We start from the raw sequence: 25,000 nt of genomic DNA, 5'->3' as shown, positions 1-25,000 counted from the left end.
GATATAAATATTGCGTATATATTTCTTTATAATTTTCACAATGTCACATGTGCAAATAGCTGTGCCGACAAAACGTTTAGCTGCTAAACTGCATTTTTGGTTCAAATCCTGCGTACTGACCATTTTCCCCCAAATTTTATCGGTAGAAATATTGCCATATTTATCTGACCAAACCTTATGGTCTATAAACGTTATGGAAAATGTTGAATAAAACATATCTAAAAGTATCTTAGATAAAAAGACAAAGTATTTCTCACCAGGGTTTCCTGAAAATGAACACCAGATCTACAAAAGAAAAAAATCAGACTTCGTGAAATATGTTACACAGATATTGTAAGAGTAAAAGTAACATCAATAACAACATTACATTGAATTTAAAAAATGGTCTGAAATGATTTTTAACTCGTGGTATCGTGCGTGGCAGTCAGACAGCTACCACTATGCCACCGTGCCATTGGTTATTTATATTGGTTATTTTATGATACAAATAGTTCGTAAAATAATGGAAACCCCCGAAAATACTGGTGAAGATTAATGAGTGCCAGATCAATACTTACGGAAAACAGACAATACCTGCATCAAGTAGCACTTCTTTTTTAGATATTGTTTATTTTGACCTTTGAATTACGATTGTCATGATTTCATCTACAAGATACATTCACGGCTCAGTACTTTTAATTATTGTTGTTAGATGATGATGATGATGATGATGATGATGATAACGACCACGACCACGACGAAACCGTAAATGCAGAGTCCGAAACTAAGTTTATCATGAAAAATGTTTTATAAACATGCAACCGAAGTGTGAAGTTGTGCATTAAAAGATAAAAAAAAAAACTCCCAACAAATAATTGGTGAACAAAAATGCATTTACACTGGCGAATTAGCAGAACTTTCATAAATTTTTTTAATATCATTTTACGTATTTCAATTTACCTGCTGAAGTTAAAGTAATTCCCAATATCATTTATTTTTTGACTGGGAGAAGGAAAGACTTATAAATAAATAAATAAATAAATAAAAACTAACAAATTAAAATGACGTTGTGTAAGTCAGTTACTTACCTCTTAGATCGGTGTTCATGAAATGAAAATACCCGCGCTCGTGCGGTAACACCTCGAGCGCTACGCGCTCTCGGTGTCACGATTCGCACGAGCGCGGGTATTTTCATTTCATGAACACCTCCTACTCGGTTAGTAACCTGCACTTATTATTATTTCCGCATATTATTTTGCATACTTACCGCAAATTTAAACTACCTAAACATTTGAACTTTATCACAAAGAGATCACTAAATTGATTAATACCTTTTGAGATCGATACAACTAATAAAAATTATGGTATCTGATAATAATAATTCTATTATTTTGCGAAATTAAAGTAGCAATAACTCTCGAATCATGAAATTCTCGTGCAGAGAGTAGCAATAACACTCCAATCATGAAATTCTCGTGCAAATATTTTATAGGAGGATAGCATGTACAATTACTACTGTAGAAGGTCCAAGGTCTGTGGTTAAATGTATTTTTGTTTGGATTTAGCGCCGTTTTCAACAGTATTTCAGACATTTAAGCTAACCAGTGTTCCTGTATTCTCTACCAGGGCCCAGTTGTTCGAAACTTTAACCGGCTGTTAAACTAACCGCTGGTTAAATTATGATTCAAAACACTAGTCTTGATGGGAGAATCTAGTACGATGTTTTAATTTTATTGTAAAGATTTTTCAAAGTTCATAATTCTTAACTCATACATTTGTTTTTCTAAGTCTTCTAAAATGTCGAAAAATAACCCTCAAAGTTAATCAACCGTTAGCTTAATCGCCTGTTAAAGTTTCGAACAACTGGGCCCAGTACTTACTGGTTCTCCACTAGTACTAGTAATTTGGCAAATTTTAATTGCATTGGCAAATTTTAATGGCAGTAACGTACACAAATTGGTTTAATAACCAATTTTAAGAAAATATTATGTTTTTTTTTTTAAATTTCTTCTCGGTTTCCTTTTTTTTCTGACATTTCCTTTTTTTTCCATTTTCATTTCTTAAATCAAGAACTGGATAAATTGAGGATTGTCCAACATCCGCATTAAATCAATTATAATCCGTTTAACACGCGATTGGCATTATGATAAAGTTATTAAAACGCGCAACAAATGGGCCATTCTCGTATGACGGGGTTTTGACAAGAAATGAAACCACTTAATCATATTGATGTTTGAATTAATATTTGACGGATATTAGTGTACTCAGACAAGTTCCGTGTTTTGAGGAAGGATATCGTTTTTCATGGTGGTCTGGGTGATTTTAGAACCGAGTATCCTGTCTAGCCAGTGCCACAAACCGCAGTCTCAAACTGCCGTGGGACCTGTCTGGGTCAGAAATTTAGCTTTTCAACCAGGTCCTGTACGACAAGCCTGCTTGGTGAAATTCAGGCCCGCTGGTTCGAACTTAGGCCATACAAATGCTAGTTGCGTTGTAATATAACAAAATAAAACAACAATAAAAACACACCCTTTACAGCGATTCTTCAATAAATGTAATAAACAATTTATATATTTTTTGTTTTGACTAGAGTTGCAGGTAAAACGACATTCTGGTCTATGTACATAGAAAAATAGTACAGCACCCGGCCCAATGGGCCTATAAGTCACCTAAAATCATACAATTATTTAAAAGTAAATTTAGTGTACATGTATTACTCTATGGTTCATATTTAATTTACAAATTTACTATCAACTGAGAAATATATATCACTGACATATGCGGACAACAATGAATAAGAACGTCTGTTATTAACTAATAAATAAATAAATAAATAAATAAATAAATAAATAAATAAATAAAACCAGTGCATGTAAACGATGAAACAAGTTTTTGTGGATAATTTGCTTCCTTTAAAGCTATCGTTCACATTTTAAGTGAACTGGAGAGAATTCGTAGTTTCGCTGAGATTTATTGGCTTCTTACAAAAATTTAACCTTAACACATATACTTTATAAAAATTCAAATATTCTGTTTTTGTATTAACCATTACCAACACGTTAAGTTAAAAGTGAAATTCTTTAGAACAAATACAAAATGTTATATGATAATTGTAAGTAGTAATACAGAATGACAGTGATGAATTTATCAGTTGATTTTTTTATTTTTTTTTTCGTATGTAATATTGGCAACAAAATATATTGTGTATGATTGTTTCATTTGCGTAATGATTCTCATTTTGAGAACAAGATATCGGCCTTTTTTCAAAAACTATTCAAGTTGAACAGACCATTTGCAATAAAAATGCATTTTTTTCTAATTGGTGTTAAACCCGCAGTGCGGCAGGCAGATGTTTTTTTTTCTCCAGATGCTGGGATCGATTTTGCATGCCCATCTTCTTTGTTTAATGCAATGTTGATACAGAACTGTGCCATTTGCCTCTTTGTTGGGTGTCGTCTGCTTAATGGCGATTGCTTTTGTTTGATTGGGTATTTCCGTTATAGCCAACTAGCACAATGACGCGAAAACGGCAGGTGGTTCAGGAACCAAACGGTAAAATTTTGGGAATTAAATACTTAGGACTAACCCTATCTTTATTTGAAGTATTATTGAAATTAGATTTAGATAATGTTCGATAGAACATCAAAATAACGGTAAACAGAAGCCGATCTCATGTATTGGGATATTTAACATTGATCAAACAGATTCACACAGCTTCGCTATAGAAAATGAAAAGACTTTGTCTGCTAAAGGGTCATATTAATGTATTAAAATTTAATCGGCAGCACGCGCCCCGTTTCCCATCTGCCCTTTCTGTGTGGATCGCGTGCCTTCTGTTTTATTTATATAAAAAAAAATTGAAGGTATATCTCTCCAAAAATTATTCCGTACAATTTCAAGTACTTACGATAGCGAAATTTAAGTTTCATATAATGGGAAGAATATATGATATTCTTTCCCGCTTGATAAATACGACCATTAAAATTCTCAATATGCTTCCTTATCCTGAATATTTGGGTCATTTCCTTATACAGCAGGAATTTTATTAACTCTTACCATGCTGGACACGACTGATTCTGCCTTTGCGGCCAGTGTAGATCATGATCAGCCTGCACATCCGTGCAGTCTGATCATGATCTGCACTGTTCGTTATTCAGCCAGTATCTTTTGGTAAGCACCCCTTTAAACAGTTAACGGTACTGTCCAAATTGGAAGATGGACAAGTTCATTATAAAAATTTAGCAGGGTAAGGGTTAAGCTGGCGAATCGGGATATGTGTGATAGACCATTTTGAAAATCATTGATATTATTGTTGTAGATGAAAACGCCATCCATTCATATTCGTTACATTTGCCTATTCTCACGAGATAAAATCACCCAAAACGAGATTTTATCTAGTCTTACTCTAGTATTTAATTAGATTGTGTAAACTAATAGTTAAAAGAAGAGCAACATTTATGTCTTAAATCCACTAGCGTGTAATTTTAAATGTATTAGTCATTTTTATCGCGATTTCGTTCCGGTAAAGGGATACTAAAATATTTCCGGTCAGTTTAAATAACATTTTAACAACAGAGAGGGATCTGTATTTAAAAAAGAAGCGTCCCTTAAAAATTAAGAATGGCCATGAACAGTTTATTTGCATTGCTTTCTAAAATAACTACCGGTGAATTTTCAATTTCGCGAAAGAATTTTAAATACCCGTAAAATGATCGGCTTAATTTTGAACCCAATAAAGAAAATAGTTCTTAAAGCATGCTGGCCGTGTAAAGAAAGTTTTAAGTCCTTTTCAACGGCGCAAATTCTCTGTAATTTTCAGCAATTTGAGAATTTTAATTATCAGCGTTTCGACATGCTTTAGTTAATAGTTTTTCGCAATGACAAATATGTCAATTGTACCATTCGTACAGTTAGGAAGTGTCAGCTCAACGGACCGACATCCCTAATCCGTGTTGCAGATTATAAGAAAAAAAGTATATAAGTTTTAGCGTTAAAACCTGTTTGGTAAACCCCTGTCACTGCACTTATAAATTAAGGCATGCAACGAATTTTGCAGGAAGATATCAAAATTGCGTGACAGGCAGGGTGGGGATGGGGGAGAGGTCATTCCTAACTGTAAGCCCTGCTCAAAAATTGAGACTGGTTAAATATTTCTTTCCTTTAATGACCTAAAAAGTTTTGCGGTCGTAAGCTATATGGTCAGTATTGATTATCTGTTTAGATATTAAAAAGACCTTTTCAAAAAAAAGTATGTGTTTATATACCTTCAGCATAAAATATTAAAAAGATGATTATTTTGCAGATATTCATAAAGCATTGCACGCTATCTGAAGATATGTTGCATGCATTGCACAAAAGGTAACCACTTACAGGTTTCTTAAATTCATTGGAGACTTGCAAAGTAAGACATCTGAAGAAGTTTTGTCTAACCCTTATCATGCTGGTCACGACTGATTCTGCCTTTGCGGCTAGTGTAGATCATGATCAGCCTGCACATCCGTGCAGTCTGATCATGATCTGGACTGTTCGCTATTCAATCAGTATCTTTTTGGTAGTCACCCCTTTTAATAGTTAATAGTACTATCCAAATTGAAAGATGGACAAGTTCATTATAGAATTTTAGCGGGGTAAATTTTAAACGAGTGGCATTCGTCTAAAATTGACACCAGAACACTACATTTTCCAAACAATGTAGTATATACATGTGTTTCAAAAAAAGAAAATAAATAAACAAGTCTTAAATAGTTCTGTTAAATTCTTTTTTTTTACAATAAAACGTCGCTGCGTTACTAACGCAAGAGATTTTTTTCTCTTCTAATTGTTTAAGTCAATCTTTAAGGTTCATGTTATATATAGGCCTAGTAAACAAAATGTAAAAAGCATTTTGTTTGTAAACGCGTGCCCCTATTGTTTAAACAAAAATCAGAACTTAAAAAAGGGACATTTATGATTATTTTTCCAAACCAAGCGTGAAAGTAACGCTAAATGTAAACAACATTTTTGAAAAAAAAAATGTATTGTTTTAAAATAAAGATCTTGCGGCTTTGTCTTTTAGACTGAAGGCGTTGTGTATTGCCTTAAGAATAGTAATGCTGAAAGGTTATGATATGTTAATTGTTACGAGATAAAATCTCTGGTAATAACCGCCATTGTCTTTTAAAATGATCAAATTTGTGTATTTGGTTAGAGAGTGAAATTGGAATCGTTTGCGCCAAATTTTATCTTAATATGTTAACAATGTAAACAAAAACACAGACTTGTTTTGGAATTTCTCTCGGAGACAAGGCAGACAATAGTTTTAAAAAGAGAACGAATGTTTAGCTAAAAGAGATTGTCTTAGATGCCAGTGTTTATTGTCTTGTATTTTGGAACCTTTGAAAAAATAAATATGATTAAAATCTCGGAGACCTCTAACAGTATAATTATATGAAATGTGGAAATTGGTCTATTGTCATTTAAGAACAATGCCATAATATTTAGTTATTTCAGTCATATTTATTGAGTCGTTGGGTTTCTAAAGGAAGAGGTTTCACCTTTTTCATGAAAAATTACACATGAAATTGAAAACTTTTGCGCCAGAATTCAACTAGATCTATATTGTTATAAAGAAAGTGTTTCGAAAACGTAAAAAAGTGGCGATTTGACGCAAAAGGCACAATTGATTGTTAAAAAATTAAACATTTCATTTAAACAGTTCCTTTGAGGTATATGATGAGATTAATGATATGGTTACGTGAAGAAAAGCCACATCATTAAAGGAAAATGAATAGCCCTTTCTCGCGTTTCCAGTTTGTAAACACCTTTAGGTTTGGTGACATATTTATTTACTCTAAATTTGTTCTATCTTTATTTTTATGTGTAAAAAACGCTGTGAAACTTACCTTATAAAATCTAACCTTTTTAGAAATGTTAGACATTTAGATTTCATATCGTTGATATATATCACTGGGGCTGTTGATGACCGGAAGAGCATTGAAATTAGATAGAAATTAGATAGATATCTTGTACTAAAAGGCACAATATGGGGCGACAGGTGAGTACAGCGATACCCTCTTTACGAGGATCCAAGTACTTTGGGTTAAACAGGTTGCATGCAACCTTCGGTCCCCTCGCTGTAATAAACAAAATTTGATACTCTTTTGAAGTGATGTTTTTATCTTTAGTGTTAAAACGGGAGCTGGATGTCGCTGCTATATCGCCCTTGTAAGTACGATATCGTTGTTCTTTTTTGCACTGATGTTTCAAATTCAAGGTAGAAATCTTATGGTCAATTTATTTTTCATAACTTTGAACTTTCATAGGCGGAGAGAAGAGGGACGAGGAAGGTGAATAGGGGCTGGGACAGATTTGGGCCGTATCCCGAATTTCGATAATCATTATTAAGAGAATTCTTAAGTGAAATACAGACACCCCTTCTCCCTCGCTCCACCATAACCAACGTCCGGACAATCCTACCATCTATCCCTCTTCAGTTGTTTCAATATCGCATTGATAATTATCAGCTTTAAAATGGTTGTTAACTTGTATTAGATTTTAAAGTTTTTATTTAACAAAATCAATTGAGGGAGAGTGTTGGGCAAATTGAAAACGGGATCGATTTTGTCCTGCAATCTCCGTAAGTATATGTCTACAATTGTGAATTGTATTTGTATGACGAGAAACTGTAGTTTATATACGATTGAAAGAAGTTCATGCTTAGGACCACCCTCAGAACTTATATTAGTTATTACTTAGATTTTGACCTGTATATTTTGTATTTATTATAATTATGAATTGTATTTGTATGACGAGAAACTGTATAAGTTTAAGTCAAATAAAACATTCTTCTTCTTCTACTACTACTACTTCTTCTTCTTCTTCTTCTTCTTCTAATATAAGCATTTTCAAATCAATTGTCAACTTCAGTCAGCGGTTTTAGTATAACCAGGATAGTCTGATACGTATCAGTTGTTCCAGGTATGACTCGATATTGGAATACAACATCTTCCACATCCATTACAATATCTTGGACTCTCTCTCTCGGTGGCAACGACTCGTCAGTCCCACCACCCTACCCCATACGTACTTGCACGTGAAAAGTAGGAAGATCTGAACTCTGAATTGACTCTATTTCTGTATAAACAGTAAAGAAGCGTTAAGAAAATAAATGCATTTACTCTAATTGCCCTAGTTTCTTTCATTTCTTAGTCGTGTATGATAGGGAGGGTTACTGTAGCAGTGTATAAAATTATCAAACTTGAAATCAGATATTTTCTTAATTGTACATATGCATAATCGACATAACTTCATATTATTAATCGCTGTTGAATCAGAGCGGGCGCTGGAGCTAGTGGTGGGGTGCTTGAATATCAGATAAGGATATATCATAGTGTTGTTTTTCAGCATAATACTTTATAGTCTATCTCACAGATACAAGTCACAGATTGGTTCGTTAGTGTCAGATAAAAACTCAAGATAGTAGTGTTTATATAAGATTCTGGCAGGTGTCATTGCACCCCCTCCCCCCACCACACACACACACACACACACACACACACCTCTAACCTTTTATATGCACTACAGAGTGGTGTTGCTTACATCCGCTCTTACGTGTTCAGTTCCAAGATTGAAAACAAATTACTTTGATCTTATCAGACCCATTGTTAATGTTTTCGGGCCCGAACTTTACATTTTTTTTTAATTCATAACACAGGTCTATTTAATCTTTATTTTCATTAGTAAACTGCTTAATTTAGTATCTGTTTTTACAGTCCGCTTTAACTAAATTTCTTTCTATTTTAATTCAATCAGCAAAAATGTTTTTTAACCACTTAACCCCTTAAAACATGCGAAAAATACCATTAAATCACCTTCGCTTTGAAGTCTTTACCGGGTTAATAGCATTTACCCTACCAGTTAGCACCTTTAAGGACACAATGGACTGAGGTCGGTTTTACATCAGATTGTTTTTATCACGTTACTAAAAGCTAGGTGACAACAGATTTAACCTACAAATTAACTTCAAAGGTCATTACAGATTGGAAACGATTGCATGCAATCGCCACATATGTAATTTCTTTTAACATAATCAGATTCAATTTCCACATTATTGTATGAATAAAATAAGAATGAAAGCAAAAAATGTTGCATTTCCACTTTCCCACCCCAGAACAATTGCATGTTTCTTAAAATGTTTCAGTTATTGTAAAAGCTGAATGTTCATTCCAACAACAATAACAACAACAAAAACAACAACACTAACACCGTTTATGACTCATACTTTTTTGTGATATGTGTATGTATCGCTACATTGTAAATATACAATATTGGTGAATATGAACAGTGAATACGAACAATATGAACATGTACATGTTTTCTTAATAAACTTTGACTTGATTTGACTTGATTAAAAAAAAGATGGCGAATGTTTGACTCGCTCTCAAAAGCCGTGTACACGTGTTAAAGCATAGAACTGGTATAGCAGTCCATTTGCACGGCTAATTGGCTCGAGTACAAACAGTTTGAATCGAGTGGAACAAGTGGAATAGATGTTCTGTTCTATTCTGTAGTCTTCCCTTCCTTAAGTTCACTGCGTCTGTCCCAAAATCATCTATAGGCCCGTTGGGTGATTTCTACATTCTGAACTATTTTCGTAATCAGGGTAGGATCAATAACTGTTATCAGGGTTTAGGTTCGAGCACCAGAGCAGTCGCCGGTTGGCGCTTGTTTGTTTTGTTAGTGTGTCTGCATATGTGTAATTATAGATTACAGAATATATGGCTTTTAGACTTAGCGTACGTATAATGAAAATACTTTTTTGTTAAGTTCGTTCTTAGCCTTACTCATTTAGGCTATTAAATCGGGATGACTTTTTTTTATTAATAATCTGATATTTTATAATTGTCATCCCTGTAGTCAATAGTTATCACGCTGTCCTGAAACGTCCTGTTATTTGGACTAGTACGTGCCTATCACAATGTCTCAGTTACCCGTGCATGATTTTTGTTTCATTTTCTGCATTTGTCTTTTATTCCGAATAGACATTCAATGTCCTTTTGTATGATAGCTTTATACGAGTTTAATGCTTTAATATAAACTTATTTTCTACTGTTTATGCCCGCAACAATTCACAGAATAAAAAAGAAAGATCGTTCAGGGGTATGCAAAAACAAAGAAGTATAAATAAAATACTGTATTTTATAGCTCTTTGGCAAAAAAAAAAAAAAAATACAATAAATAAATAGAATTCACACACTAAAGATATGTGCGTAAGTTTTTAAACAGATGTCTGAGCTAGCACATTTAATTGCTTGCGCAATTTGAGTAATTAATTGTTACATCTTTAAGTGATGTTTGTCACATTTTGAGATATTCAATCTACCATTGAGTAACTCATTCGAACAATTTGCATATTTATACAAAACCTGTAATATTACGCCATAAGAACGCTGGCGAGCGAGACACTGCTTGATTCACAAATAAGATAAACTCAAGTATTTCGCTATTTCATGAATGAGCCTGTGAGAACATCAAAGCTTGACGAATAACCCAGTTTTCGGTATTTTTGGAGATAAAAGAATTTTTGTGTGCATAAATTACATACCCAGACCTCTGATTGGTTGAAAATTCTGACGTCACCGTGGGAACCCACTACAATAAAAACAGGCTTGAACATGTACAGATGCACGCTTAAGTTTTGTACATGTGTCGTCTGCGTTTAAATTCATTTGTAATAGCGCATTTGTAACGGACAGGCCGATTGATTAACTTTGTTATTTTTGAAAAAAAAAATCTTTTAAAAAAGGTTTAATTGGATTTTATATTACAGTTTAAGGGATATACGCTACTTCATTATTTGGTAAGTTTGATAACGATATTTTTTTATTTAAACCAATTTTTTTTTCAGTATACTATTATTTATAAAGTATTATTATTATTATTATTATTTTAACAAGCTGGTCTTGAAAAAAAAGAATGCACGAATTTGTATTATAATTCAATTACAATTATAAATAGTAATAATACAGTTGATTTTATATTCCTTACTTTACTACATGTATAAATGCCAATTGAGAAACATACGTATATTAATAAGTATATATAGTAATATATCTATAATGTCTGGCTTATTTTTTGTCTGACACAGAATTAGAAATAATTTGAAACTGCAGAAAATATACAGAGAAAGATGATTCTCTATTTGTTTTTTGGTGATGTTTTCGTAGTCATATAAAGTCAAATATATTATATCCTTACATGAAAGACTTGAAAACACGTTATTTTTGCAAGCAAAGCAGATAATTTTCATGTACATAGTAGCTGTCTGTTCTATTTATATTCATGCTGTAATCATGGGATGATATCAGCCACATATCTTTTAACATATTCATTATCATATACGCCAGGTATTTATATTTTTTATTTTATGGAATGGGATAGATAGGTACGAGGAATGTTAAATGCTTATAATTTCGAGTACAGCATCAACCTTTTTTTATACAATTTTAACAGTGCAGTGTACTGGGAATAGACGAAAAAATAGTCTTTTTTTTTCTGTTAAGGAACATAATCGGAGTTTCAATCGAACTTTTTTTCTTTAATAACGTCAGTTGTTGGTTGACTGTATGTGTGAGTAAACAACCCCAGATAACATATATGCAGTTACCTCTTTTATATGTGAAATGAGATAAATATAAAAGTCTCTAATATTTCTAAATCAGAATGGTTACATACATATGTTTGATATGTACATATTTGTGTGTTGTGTATTATTGCATTGTATGTAATTGAGACTATAATAAAGAATAAATATACATGTAGTTACCTTTTTGTACACATACGGTTTTATTTGCAAATGGATATTATACAATATATATTTTTTTATATGTTTCATTAATAAAATAGATACAAGTCAGGGAACAATTTCCAGGTACAGGCTTGGCGGATGTAATACTATAAATAGACATTTGTAATGGAATTACCTTTTATCTAGTGATTAACTAAATATAGTTACACGAAATGTTTTTTTTATTATTTGCAGAGGATGGATTACAAGAGTTTGATAGTTTTGATGGCTGTGTTTGCCAGCTGCTGCGGTGCGAGGTCCGAGTTCATCCCCAGCTGCCAACAAGGCTTTTACTTCAACCGTGCTGCAATGGAATGTACCCCTTGTTCTAGCTGCGAGAACCACCAAGTCGTCCGGCGCAAATGCTTCGACGATCAGGACACGTACTGCGGTCCATTATCAGAGTTTCAGTTTATTCGACCACATTCGTCACTGAAGTCAACCGAATCCAAATTTCCGCAGGTCGTTGATAATACAGATGAAGTGCCGACGACACCGACAGAATTCGTCACCGAAAATGGGGATAAATGGTTCACGATTACAATGGTCCTGGTTGGGATTCTGGTAGTGACATGTGTCACAGGCGTTATCACAGTGCTTGTCACTTGCGTTGTGTGCCGACGGAAAGAAAGGGAAATTATATGTGAACCTGGTAAGTGCTGTTATCCAATATGTTATTTTTAGCTCACCTGAGCAATGCTCAGGTGAGTTTTTCTGATCGCTCGATGTCCGGCGTCCGTCGTCTGTCTGTCTGTCGTCTGTCGTCTGTCGTCTGTCGTCTGTCAACATTTAGCTTGTGTATGCGATAGAGGCTGTATTTTTCAATTAATCTTCATGAATATTGGTCAGAATGATAACCTTGATGAAATCTAGGCCGAGTTCGAAAATGGGTCATCTCGGGTCAGAAACTAGGTCACTAGGTCAAATCAAAGAAAAACCTTGTGTATGCAATAGAGGCTGTATTTTTCAATTAATCTTCATGAGTATTGGTCAGAATGATAACCTTGATGAAATCTAGGCTGAGTTCGAAAATGGGTCATCTCGGGTCAAAAACTAGGTCACTAGGTCAAATCAAAGAAAAACCTTGTGTATGCGATAGAGGCTGTATTTTTCAATTGATCTTCATGAGTATTGGTCAGAATGATTGCCTTGATGAAATCTAGGCCGAGTTCGGAAATGGGTCATCTCGGATCAAAAACTAGGTCACTAGGTCAAATCAAAGAAAAACCTTGTGTATGCGATAGAGGCGGTATTTTTCAATTATTCTTCATGAGTATTGGTAAGAATGATAACCTTGATGAAATCTAGGCCGAGTTCGAAAATGGGTCATCTCGGGTCAAAAACTAGGTCACTAGGTCAAATCAAAGAAAAACCTTGTGTATGTGATAGAGGCTGTATTTTTCAATTGATCTTCATGAATATTGGTCAGAATGATTACCTTGATGAAATCTAGGCCGAGTTCGAAAATGGGTCATCTCGGGTCAAAAACTAGGTCACTAGGTCAAATCAAAGAAAAACCTTGTGTATGCGATAGAGGCGGTATTTTTCAATTGATCTTCATGAATTTTGGTCAGAATGATAACCTTGATGAAATCTAGGCCGAGTTCGAAAATGGGTCATCTGGGGTCAAAAACTAGGTCACTAGGTCAAATCAAGGAAAAACCTTGTGTATGCGATAGAGGCTGTATTTTTCAACTGATCTTCATGAAATTTAGCCAGAATGATTACCTTGATAAAATCTAGGCCGAGTTTGAAAATGGGTCATCTGGGTTCAAAAACTAGGTCACTAGGCCAAATCGAAGAAAAACATTGTGTATGCAATAGAGGATGTAGTTTTCAATTGATCTTCATGAAATTTGGTCAGAGTGATTGTCTTGATGAAATCTAGATCGAGTTTGAATATGGGTTATCTGAGGTCAAAAACTAGGTCACTGGGTCAAATTAAAGAAAAATCTTGTGTATGCGATAGAGACTGTTTTTTTTCAATTGATTTTTATGAAATTTGGTCAGGATGTTTGCCTTAATGAAATCTAGGTCGAATTTGAATATGGATCATCTGAGGTCAAAAATTAGGTCACTTGGTCAAATCAAAGAAAAAACTTGTGTATGTGATAGAGGCTGTATTTTTCAATTGATCTTCATGAATTTTGGTCAGAATGATTGCCTTGATAAAATCTAGATCGAGTTTGAACATGGGTCATCTAGGGTCAAAAACTAGGTCATATCTAAGAAAATGCTTGTTTTATCGCAAGAGACCAATTTTTTGGTCCAATCTTAATGAAAATTGGTCAGAATATTTGTTTCCATGAAATCACTAGGTCAAACATGTTTTACAATGTTATGGTGTGTTTCTTAGGTGAGCGACCTAGGGCCATCTTGGCCCTCTTGTTTTGTAATAATTCAGTTAACATTCATCTGACGTTAATGTCTGTAAAACAGAAGCAGGTGTCTTTTGGTGTTCAGCTACAGTTTCTAAACTTTTTAAAGTAAACGACTTATTTATAATATACACAAATTGAATGGCTTACAGGTCAGTAGCCAAAACTATTTCCCGAGTTCCGAAGGATCGAGGGCCAGTTGTTCTCACTATTGACCAGCAAAAGTGTTTTCTTACATGATTTCAGAAATTAATTTTCATAATTTTGTCTTTAATTTCTTTTTGACTTTATATGAACCAGTGACCAGTCATATGGTACAAACTATGGACCGACGATTTATTTAAGGAGTTGGGCAATATAAAGTATTTTTGGTCTTCTTGTTCTTTCAAATACAACTGCAGAAATTTAATACCGTTCGTCCACAAAAGTTCATTTTCAAATTTCATTTTAAAAGAAAATTACATCATTCATTTAACAAGTCATGAGCGTGAAGTCATTTCTATTGAAAAAGTTTCATTCACACGAGCACAGACAAGTCCTCTTTTCACCAAACCCTTTTTCATTTTTTTTTCTCAACTGTTTTCATGGTAACATTTTTTCTCTCAAGTCATTTATTTCATCAATTGGCATGTTTCAATGACATGTTCTTTTATTGCCTGATGTCACGACAGATTTCGACAATTTTCAACAATTTTCATGTTCGTGCACTAGTGGTATTTTAGAGTAAAAAAAATATAAATGGCAATGAATGAATAGTTTCCATCACATAGGGCCATTGACATTTTGCAGTACTTTTCTCACGGCTCATGAATCATTGGTAATAAAAAATCAAACTATCAATGAAATATTATCCCTTTGCTTAAAAACGTGTAAATCAAGTCTCCCATGATTACCCGAACAAAGCCATTTAATGATACCCCTTAAACGTTATACCCAAATTTAAACAAAGAGTTAAGGTCAAAATTCTCCCATACATATACAACCTTGTTTTTTTTTAAAAAAAGAGAAGGATTTCCTGTTCGTTCAATCCCACAAAATACATATTTCTCAGCCTCTTTGTAGTATTTAACATTCCTATCTTTTACTTACCTAAAGAAGACAAAAACAGCGTTCTCGGAAATGAAAAGACATTTGTTTAAGGAAAATAGTTGTATAATTGTCTGTCGAAAACCTTTCCCACCAGATAAGGGTATGATGACTTCTGTCTTTGTCCTTAAAAAGAAACGTTTAACATACATTGTCACCAATACTTGTGGTTATCTTTGCGGAGGAATTCAAGTTATTTTAGTAATCTTCATAAAGTTCATTGGACTAGGAAGGGAAATTACAAAAATCTGGTATTAAATCTAAAAAAGATGTCTTTTTTTTTTAATTAGAAGTGCATGTGAAAGAATTAAAATTATCATCGGGAATTTGGATGACTAGGGTTTTCAGAACTTGCGCTAACTTTCTTGCATGGTACATTGGTTTTATATATCATGTATATTGGAGAATGAAATTCATTTGAGAATGCATTTATAGCGACATGCGAGACTTGCCCTGTTACCTTTCAATCCAAGTTTAATATTGGCTCAGTTAGGATGAACTTGAAATTGCTTCAAACTTTAAAATATCCCCCAAAACAATAACATCAGAGATTCTAACTTTATTTAAGTAAGCCATTAGTCATCGGCAATGTTTTCTTAATTGAAACAAGAGACGGAGATTGTATGCCGATGGGACACGTTGAAAAAACCTAAACATTTCAGTCGATAAAAGCTCAAATTTCATTAGTTTTGCAACCATGTGAACATAAGTAATCATTTTAATGTATTTTTCCCAAAGGCAGAATTTGATACATTTTTTTACATTAATTTGTCGAATAGCTGTCGCGAAGCTACATTCTCCCGTCTCGCCAGAATATTCACCTGCGGTTTACATTAATTATATATAGCTAAAGCTTAAGCTGAATTAACTGAATACGTGAAAAGTCTCTCTATATACTGCACCCCCTTCTCCGCCCCACCCCAACACACTCACCTTAAAACAAAATCAGACTGCTATTGACGAGCGTCTGCTATTTCAGATGTACTACTTTAAAAACAAGTACATACAATTCAAGAGTCAAAAGCTATTTTGCGACTTGACGCAATTCACCATTTTTTAAATATTGCTTCATCATAGTACGTTTATCAATGAAAATTAATGAGCCGACATGGGCGTTTGCGGTTTTTTTACCCCCGAGTTGAATATATAGATATTACCGGTATGCAGTTTCGTTAGAAGAAAGTAATCGATTATTTTATCATTAATTCGATTGCTTTGAACATCTTTAAGTCTCAGCAAATTTTATGCACCATTTGATGGTGAAAAAAATCCAGTTTCGTAATGACGGAGTTAAAATGAATGAACCAACTTCTGATTTAATTTTACGACGTTTTATGACTGTTCAGATTTAAATATTGAATGGGTAAAAATTCATCTGGAACATATGGTACGGCAGTTTTGTTTCGTATTGATAAGAATTTGACAATAGTAAAATAATTAAAAATGAAACAAATTTGTTAAACATCAGTATTCACATATCTAAAATACACTGACGATGGGAGAATTTCGCTACAGGTCTCTAATACTGCTTATTTAATGCGTACTTGAACTGTAAAAATATACTTTTCAAGTATTTTGAATTGCTTGACATTAGATACATTTTGGCAAGGTAATTAGATGTTATGGCCCTTGACAGGGACAGGTAACCAAACACCGACCAGTCCAGATGATGTCTTTGAAAACCCTTGAAAAACCCTACAAAAATGTTGACCCTATACATTACATTGACATCGTTCTTCAATCATAGATGCGCAGTCACCCAAACAATCCTTTAATGGAAGAACTTCGTCAGAATCTGGTTTACCTTTATTCCTTAAACGGTCAAGTATCCCCAAAGTAAATACATAATGTACTTTTCTCTATTGAATTCATAGACACTGCATATTCGCTTATTTTTACGGGGTTAGGCTAGTGCGAGAGCGCTCGAACACTGACTGTCGCGTAGCGTCTCCTGGCCGCTATACCCTGCCGCAGCAGTTGTTCGTTTTTATTAATTGGTATTCTATTGCTGTGGCCCTAATGGATTCAATACTTCATTGTGTTCTGACCATGGGAGTTGACGTCAGCATTTTGTCAAACTTTTCATCCGAGGCCACCAGTCTAAACGGCGCAATTATCAACCATGGCGTTGCAACACGACCCCCTGGGTTTTTATCATCGTTGTAAACTGACCACTTTTAACAGTTAAAATGTGCAATTAACCATCTCGACGTCGATCTTTTAACAGTTTGAAGCATCATTTCAAAGTTGCAAAAATAACAATTATCGCTTCTCTTTGTAGACATGCTAAGAATGGTTAAAAAGAAAAAAGACAGACAGACTATTTATTTTGTCCATTTTGGGTTTGGGTATTTTCTTTTGATCTGTAGATGGAATATCTAAAGATGTTGATGGTCTGATAATTCGCAATTACAACTTTAATGCAAGCCACGTAGGGTCTTTGGATGTTTAGTAAGGGGACATTTAAATATTTTTTTCTAGTAATTGCAAACGATTGCTTTCATCGTAATTATTAAGGACTGAATAGGCAAATGCGATGTAAATTTGCGCAATATAAAATCAGGAAGGTCTAATCGTATCAGTTGTTCCAGATAAAATGGACTCTTCGTTCTTTTTTGCTTGCAGTTTTGGTTCCATCGGATGACATGATAATCTGTCTTTCTGTTATTAGAGCAAACTGGATTTTAGGGAAAGTTTGTTTTCCCTTTTCTCTATTGCAAACTAACGTAGCTTAAATAGAATTGAATTTTGTTTAAAAAAAAGTTTAGGACAAGAACGCACAAAAAAATTCTGCTGACCGTCTGTCAGTTTTGCGTTAATTAATTAACGTTTGGCAGGTCCTTGTGCCGAGTACAGTTATTTCCAGCTGACCTTCAAAGAATCCATTAACTCTTTAAAAGCATTTTGACATGGGAATAATAGGCCTGAAGAATGCAATAAATGTCCTTAATTTCACGGATACTTCACATAACTTTTCCCATTCAATCCACAAACAAACAAAAATAATGACCACACACCACAATTTCTTTATCTACAATGACCGTAACTAGGGTAACTCTTTTTTGTCAACAAAAACTTCTTTTGTAGTTCAAAATGTTGCAAATGTTATAAAATTGTCAGCTTTTAGTGTCCCATTGTTGAGTCAGAGTAGAAATATTTCATTGTTATGACAACTTCATTTTAAACGCATAAATCCGCTGATCCACATAAAACAGGGTTTTTGATAATATTTTGTCAGATTTTTATCTGTGGTTTTCCATCGACTGCTAACACATTGGACACCGGGAGAGATTTATCCCGTGGTGTGTCGTGGTAACCTGCTATACGTACCAACTGCTTTATCTTTATTGGTCATCTCACTCAATTTATCTTCTTCAATAACAGTTACCTCATCATCGAAATTAGCAGTTTTTATCTTTCAACTGGGTCATATAGGTCTACTGGACCGTCTTCTCGTTGCACTTAGGAGTTTATAGTAAATACTTTTATCTTGTAAATAAGAGGCTAATATGCGTACCTCGCAGCCCTTTCGCCTGTCGTCTGCTGAGGATCATACCTGTCTCTGCGAAGGCCACATTTCGACACTTGCTTCTGTCTTACAAGAACATCCACTATCATGTCTTTTAAGGCTATATTTTACTGTTTTACAAAATAAATATATCATTTTATGCAACGTTTTTTTATAATGTTGACATATTGTTTATCTTTTTTTCAAGCGAATATCATATTGATTTTTGTATTCCTCTTTTCCAGAATATACCAGCGCATGCGCATTGATCGTAGGTGACTCTCCGGAAGCAAAGACAACACTGGTGGAACAGTTCAAGCTGGTCTCGGAGAGAGCGTCATGAAGCAAAGAAAGGAAACGCTAGAGGAGAGAAAGTCTAGCGGGACTATATATATCCACTGCGTAACCAAATGCGCAAAATGACTGTGATAAACTTCATTAAGTTATAGCATTACATATGTTTATGCCGTACAGTATCGAGACTGACGGATTAACAACTTTTTTTGTTGACTAAAAAGTGACAATGTTAGTCTAAACTATCTCTATGCCACATTTTGGTCACAATCTGTTTCAATAACTTCGGTGAGGAGAGGCTCCTAATGAACAAGTGCCAGATGTGTTCCAGCAATGAAAAAGCATGTACTTTTTTGTAACTGAAAGTTGGAAATTGAAATCCATACGCCTTGATATCACGTGTTCAATCCATGTAAATTTTAGTCAGGCCATATATGACCACAATGTTATTTTTAGTGCTCAACCTGTGTTCAGAGAAATGTTTAACAAGATTCACACTGTGTTCATGGATGTTGTTACATCTACATTTAGATCTAATAGATATACCGCCTACATAAATTTTCACTGTCTTTCCTTTCTATCATCTCCTTTTATTTCTCGTTTATTTCATGTATGGCATTTTTCGAATTCTTTCGTTTAGTTTAGTTTTATGTTACTTTCATTTTTGTAATGTTAAAAGATTGAGAGGAAAAAATCATCTTTTGAGACAGTCTCTATATATCATGAATTATTCATACTTTAGTGACGACTACCCGGATATCAATTAAAACGGTATTATTTACCGAAAACAATCATTTCAGTACGTTGTGTAAACATTTAACTAAATGTTTTGTACATTTTGTAAATCTGTTGTACATATATAGAAAATTCGTGAAAGTTTGCAATTTTTATTTATTTGTTTTTGTTTTATATTCTCAGATGAGAATAAAATGGTATAAAATCTTAGTCGGTGTTCTTATTATTAATTATCTTACCTGAAAATGGACTGTTCTGTATGTGTTTTGATCAGTCTGATAGTACTCGTATAAAGAAGCACCAACGAATGACACAACGTAAATGTTTGAAATCAAAGCCCTAAATGGGCTGAACGTGGCGTTCTATTTCAATTCTACATTATGCTCAGTTCGGTTAGGCCGCTTCAGGCGAAAGAAATTAACCATACACCACCAATTAAAAATGAAATATGCTTAAAGAAATTCAGTCTGGCCTCGTGTTCACAAAACATTTTTGGTCGTTAATGAAGTCTTAATTGTATGTTTGAGTTAATTGTATGTTTGAGTTAATATTTATTTTCAAGTGACTATTCAGTATTAAAGGCCAAGTCTGAAGTGGAATTTAATATTGATGTTCTCAGAATTTTAATTCCAAACCCAGCCGAGACCGAAAAATGTTTTTTGAACATGGGACTTGTTACTTCAGCTCGTACAACACACACCATGGAATAGCGAAAAGGACATGCTCTATTTTCCTGTTTCAAGCCCAGCAGCCTCACATACTGATATGTCCTATCATTGTAATTTATTTACTCAACGAAATTTCACAACTACCATACAAAATATGTAAACATGACAACTTTTTAAGCAGTTTGTTGGTGAAAAAATAGTATCAAACACTATAATGATGAAATTAATTTATGATACAAATGTATATAAAAGTATTATTAATAATACTCTAAAATGACTGAGTAATTAGGCTTGACAATCAGGAGATTAGAGATTAATTCGTCTCAACAAGTGTAGGGATGCCATAAATATTGGACAATTTTTTAAAATGAATGCTTTTCAGAAATACCAGATTTCGCACTGTTATAACAAGAGTGCAAGAATGTCACAATATACGCCCGTCACAGCAAATTTCTTTACTCTAGCACCTGTATTTGCAAATGGAATTTTAATTTTGTGGTTGTTTAGTAATAACTAAGTGTTTTGTTTTTCTAAGTCCTCAAAAAAACTCCTTACCAGGTAGAGATACCTTAAAATACACCTAAAATTGGAAAGTAACATCTATGTTGTACCACAGAAAAGTGGTCTTGGTTTTTCCCTACGGTCAATTATAAAAAAGTTACAATATAAGTTATTTATAGTAACAACTAAGGGAAGTTAATCTTAAAAAAAAAAAAAAAAAAAAAAAAATCAAAAAAAAAATATTGTAAGTCCTCACAAAAATCTTTACCAGGTAGAGACTGGTCAAAATACACCTCAAAATTGGATGTAGCATGCATGTTGTACTACAGAAAAGTGGTCTCTATTTTTCCCTACGACTAGTAATGAAAAAGTTACAATATAAGCTATTTATAGTAACAACAAAGGGAAGTAATTCGAAAGAAGGGAACTGCGCATGACACTTCGTCTCATGATGATGTATAATTGTGTCAAGTTACATCAAAATCCCTCCATGCATGAAGAAGAAATGCTTCGGACAAAGTCATTCTTGTATCTGACCTTTGGCCTCTAAGTGTGACCTTGACCTTAGACCTAGGGACCTGGTTCTTGCGCATGACACTACGTCTCGTGGTGGTGAACATTTGTGCCAAGTTATATCAAAATCCCTCTATGCATGAAGAAGAAATGCTCCGGACAAGGTTTTCATTCTTGTATCCTTTGACCTCTAAGTGTGACCTTGACCTTAGACCTAGGGACCTGGTTCTTGCGCATGACACTCCGCCTCGTGGTGGTGAACATTTGTGCCAAGTTATATCAAAATCCCTCTATGCATGAAGAAGAAATGCTCCGGACAAAGTTTTCATTCTTGTATCCTTTGACCTCTAAGTGTGACCTTGACCTTAGACCTAGGGACCTGGTTCTTGCGCATGACACTCCTTCTCATGATGATGAACAATTGTGCCAACTTTCATCAAAATCCCTCTATGCATGAAGAAGATATGGTCCGGACAAAGTCATTCTTGAATTTGACCTTTGACCTCTAAGTGTGACCTTGACCTTAGACCTAGGGACCTGGTTCTTGCGCATGACACTACGTCTCGTGGTGGTGAACATTTGTGCCAAGTTATATCAAAATCCCTCTATGCATGAAGAAGAAATGCTCCGGACAAGGTTTTCATTCTTGTATCCTTTGACCTCTAAGTGTGACCTTGACCTTAGACCTAGAGACCTGGTTCTTGCGCATGACACTCCGCCTCATGGTGGTGAACATTTGTGCCAAGTTATATCAAAATCCCTCTATGCATGAAGAAGAAATGCTCCGGACAAAGTTTTCATTCTTGTATCCTTTGACCTCTAAGTGTGACCTTGACCTTAGACCTAGGGACCTGGTTCTTGCGCATGACACTCCTTCTCATGATGATGAACAATTGTGCCAACTTTCATCAAAATCCCTCTATGCATGAAGAAGATATGGTCCGGACAAAGTCATTCTTGAATTTGACCTTTGACCTCTAAGTGTGAACTTGACCTTAGACCTAGGGACCTGGTTCTTGCGCATGACACTCCGTCTCATGATGGTGAACAACTGTGCCAAGTTTCATCAAAATCCCTTTATGCATGTAGAAGATATGCTCCGGACAAGGTCTGTGGACGCCGCCCGCCCGCCCTCCCGCCCGCCCGCCCGCCAGGGGCGTTCCCATAACACGTCCCGTTTTTCAAACGGGCGTATAAAAATATAGGACACGATTCTAGAACAATTTTCACGAAACTTACGTAAAGCGTATATGGCAAAAAAATATCTACACTTTAATTAGTCAAAACTGTTTGCATTGTAAATCCATAAGAGACCACATTTCTTGCACATTCTTACAAAATGTATATGGCCATAGCATCTAGCCCAACTCTTATATCTAGCAGCAAACTTTCTCCAATTAAAATACCGTAATCAAATAACATCCATATTAAAGAATTTACATACATATATCTACAATATGTTCGTCATGTAAGATAATGAGCAAGGTTGTTCCACTTATACTACAGTACTAATGTACATCGAATTAATGTAATAATGTAAGTACATGTACAATTTCTCCCCTTTGGTGCAGGGAGAACTCTACTAATAAATTCGTAGATAAAAAAAAGCACACATCATAACTCGTTATTTAATCTACACTTAAGTCATGCTATAATGAGTATGGACAACAATTGTTTCAAAACGAAAAGTTATCTTCTCATATATTTGCGATTTCGTAATCTCAGAAACCCTCGAAAAGCCAGAAAAATTCCAGAAAAGTCCCAGTTACAAAATACTGAAAGCTATCTCCCAAATATGGAATACTATCTCATAAATTATAGCATTAGCCTTGCCAGCTAGGTAGCTTAGACCGTAGGCATGTTGAAATACACTCTGACCCTAGCTGACTTCTCCGCAATGAAATACTCTTTAAGGGAAAGAAAATAAGACAACATTTAAAATCGTTATGAAATTGCAACAGTAATATACTTGACAGTGTTTAACATTAGACTCAATTTTCATGAAAAGTCTAAAAATGTATACTGCTGCAAGATCTAGCTCGAGTCCGATAATGGACAAGATTGCTCCAGTCGTACCAGACAAACGGCCCTGGTATTAGTAGAAATTGCCTTTATTCCCATACTTGTATATCTCGACCAGGACAGATGATGGACAAGCTGTTGTAAAACCCGAGTTATAACCGTTGCATGAGTGAAACTTGTCATATTTCACATAGTTAACTCAAGTGAGGAGCAATATTGTATATTCGTGCTTTCATAAGGCGCATGCGTCGTATTTCACATTGTTAACTCAAGTCAGGAGCAATATTGTATATTCGTGCTTTCATAAGGCGCATGCGCTGGCCCTATGTCCAGCAAATAACACACTTAATCAAAAGCAGTGCCGGCACTTATTCAGTGGCAATGTTCACAACACTTCAAAGGCAATACAAACGCCACACCACACCAGAATTTTCACACTTCGCCAGAGGCCATGCCAACATTACGTTAGAGGCAATGCTCACACTATGTCAGATGCACTTTACGTTAGAGGCAATGCTCACTTTATGTCAGATGCAATACTCTCACTACGTCAGAGGCAATGCTCATACTACTTTAGAGGAATTGCTCACACTACGTCAGAGGCAAATCTCAAACTACCTCAAAGGCAATACTAACACCACATCAGAGGCTATGCTTACACTACGTCAGAGGCAATGCTCACACTATGTAAGAGGTGATTCTCACATTACTCCAGAGGCACTTCTCACACTACGTCAGTGGCAATGCTCACACTACTTCAGAGGCAACTCCTCACACCATGTCAGAGGCAGTGTTCATACTACTTCAGAGGCAACCCTCACACTGCGTCGGAGGCAATGTTCACTACACGTCAGAGGCAATGCTCACACTTCTTTAGAGGCAATGCTCAGACTACGTAAGAGTCAACTGCTCACATTACGTCAGAGGCAATGCTCACACAACGTCAGATGAAATGCTCATACTACTTCAGAGGCAATGTTCTCACTATGTAAGATGCAATGCTCACACTATGTCAGAAGCAATGTTCTCACTATGTAAGAGGCAGTACTCACATTACGTCAGAGGCAATGCTCAGACTACGTCAGTGGCAATGCTCACATTTTTTCAAAGGCAATTCTCACGCTTGACCAGAGATTATTCCCTCGCTTCTTCAAAGGCAAAACTCACACCATTTAGAGGCAATTCCCTCACTTCTTTAAAGACAATACGCACACTATTCAGAGGCAGTTCCCTCGCTTCTTCAAAGGCAAAACTCTCACCATTTAGAGGCAATTCCCTCGCTTCTTTAAAGACAATACACACACTATTCAGAGGCAGTTCCCTCGCTACTCGTATCACGTCAAAGCAAATTTCTTGTTGTTTTTTTTTCTTTAGAGGCAATACTGGCGCTAGTTCAGAGGCATTGCTCACAGTTCTTTACTTTAGAGGCAATGAAATAAGTGACTAGACTTGGAAAGCAAACCCTGTGATTTGCCAATCTAAAATGCGAGAG

General features: G+C 34.9%; 1 protein-coding gene across 1 annotated transcript; it reads left to right on the top strand.

Annotated features, from left to right (window-relative positions):
* Positions 1 to 10,649: 10,649 nt before the first annotated feature.
* On the top strand, positions 10,650 to 20,014 carry LOC123536447 (uncharacterized). The gene is made up of 3 exons (XM_053528947.1): positions 10,650 to 10,816; positions 11,999 to 12,455; positions 19,021 to 20,014. Exons 2-3 carry the CDS (start codon positions 12,002 to 12,004, stop codon positions 19,116 to 19,118), a joined length of 552 nt encoding a protein of 183 aa, XP_053384922.1. The 5' UTR covers positions 10,650 to 10,816; positions 11,999 to 12,001; the 3' UTR covers positions 19,119 to 20,014.
* The last annotated feature ends 4,986 nt before the right edge of the window (positions 20,015 to 25,000 follow it).

Source organism: Mercenaria mercenaria, chromosome 17, assembly GCF_021730395.1.
Source record: "Mercenaria mercenaria strain notata chromosome 17, MADL_Memer_1, whole genome shotgun sequence".
In the NCBI taxonomy this organism is placed as follows: domain Eukaryota; kingdom Metazoa; phylum Mollusca; class Bivalvia; order Venerida; family Veneridae; genus Mercenaria; species Mercenaria mercenaria.
Note: the sequence above shows the minus strand (reverse complement) of the source record. Positions and strands in the feature narration are given on the sequence as shown.

Excerpts from the sequence above, each read along its gene's own strand:
- LOC123536447 (XM_053528947.1), top strand. The coding sequence starts at position 12,002 with ATGGATTACAAGAGTTTGATAGTTTTGATGGCTGTGTTTGCCAGCTGC. Across the intron at positions 12,456-19,020 it reads GGAAATTATATGTGAACCTG|AATATACCAGCGCATGCGCA; the intron begins GTAAGTGCTGTT and ends CCTCTTTTCCAG.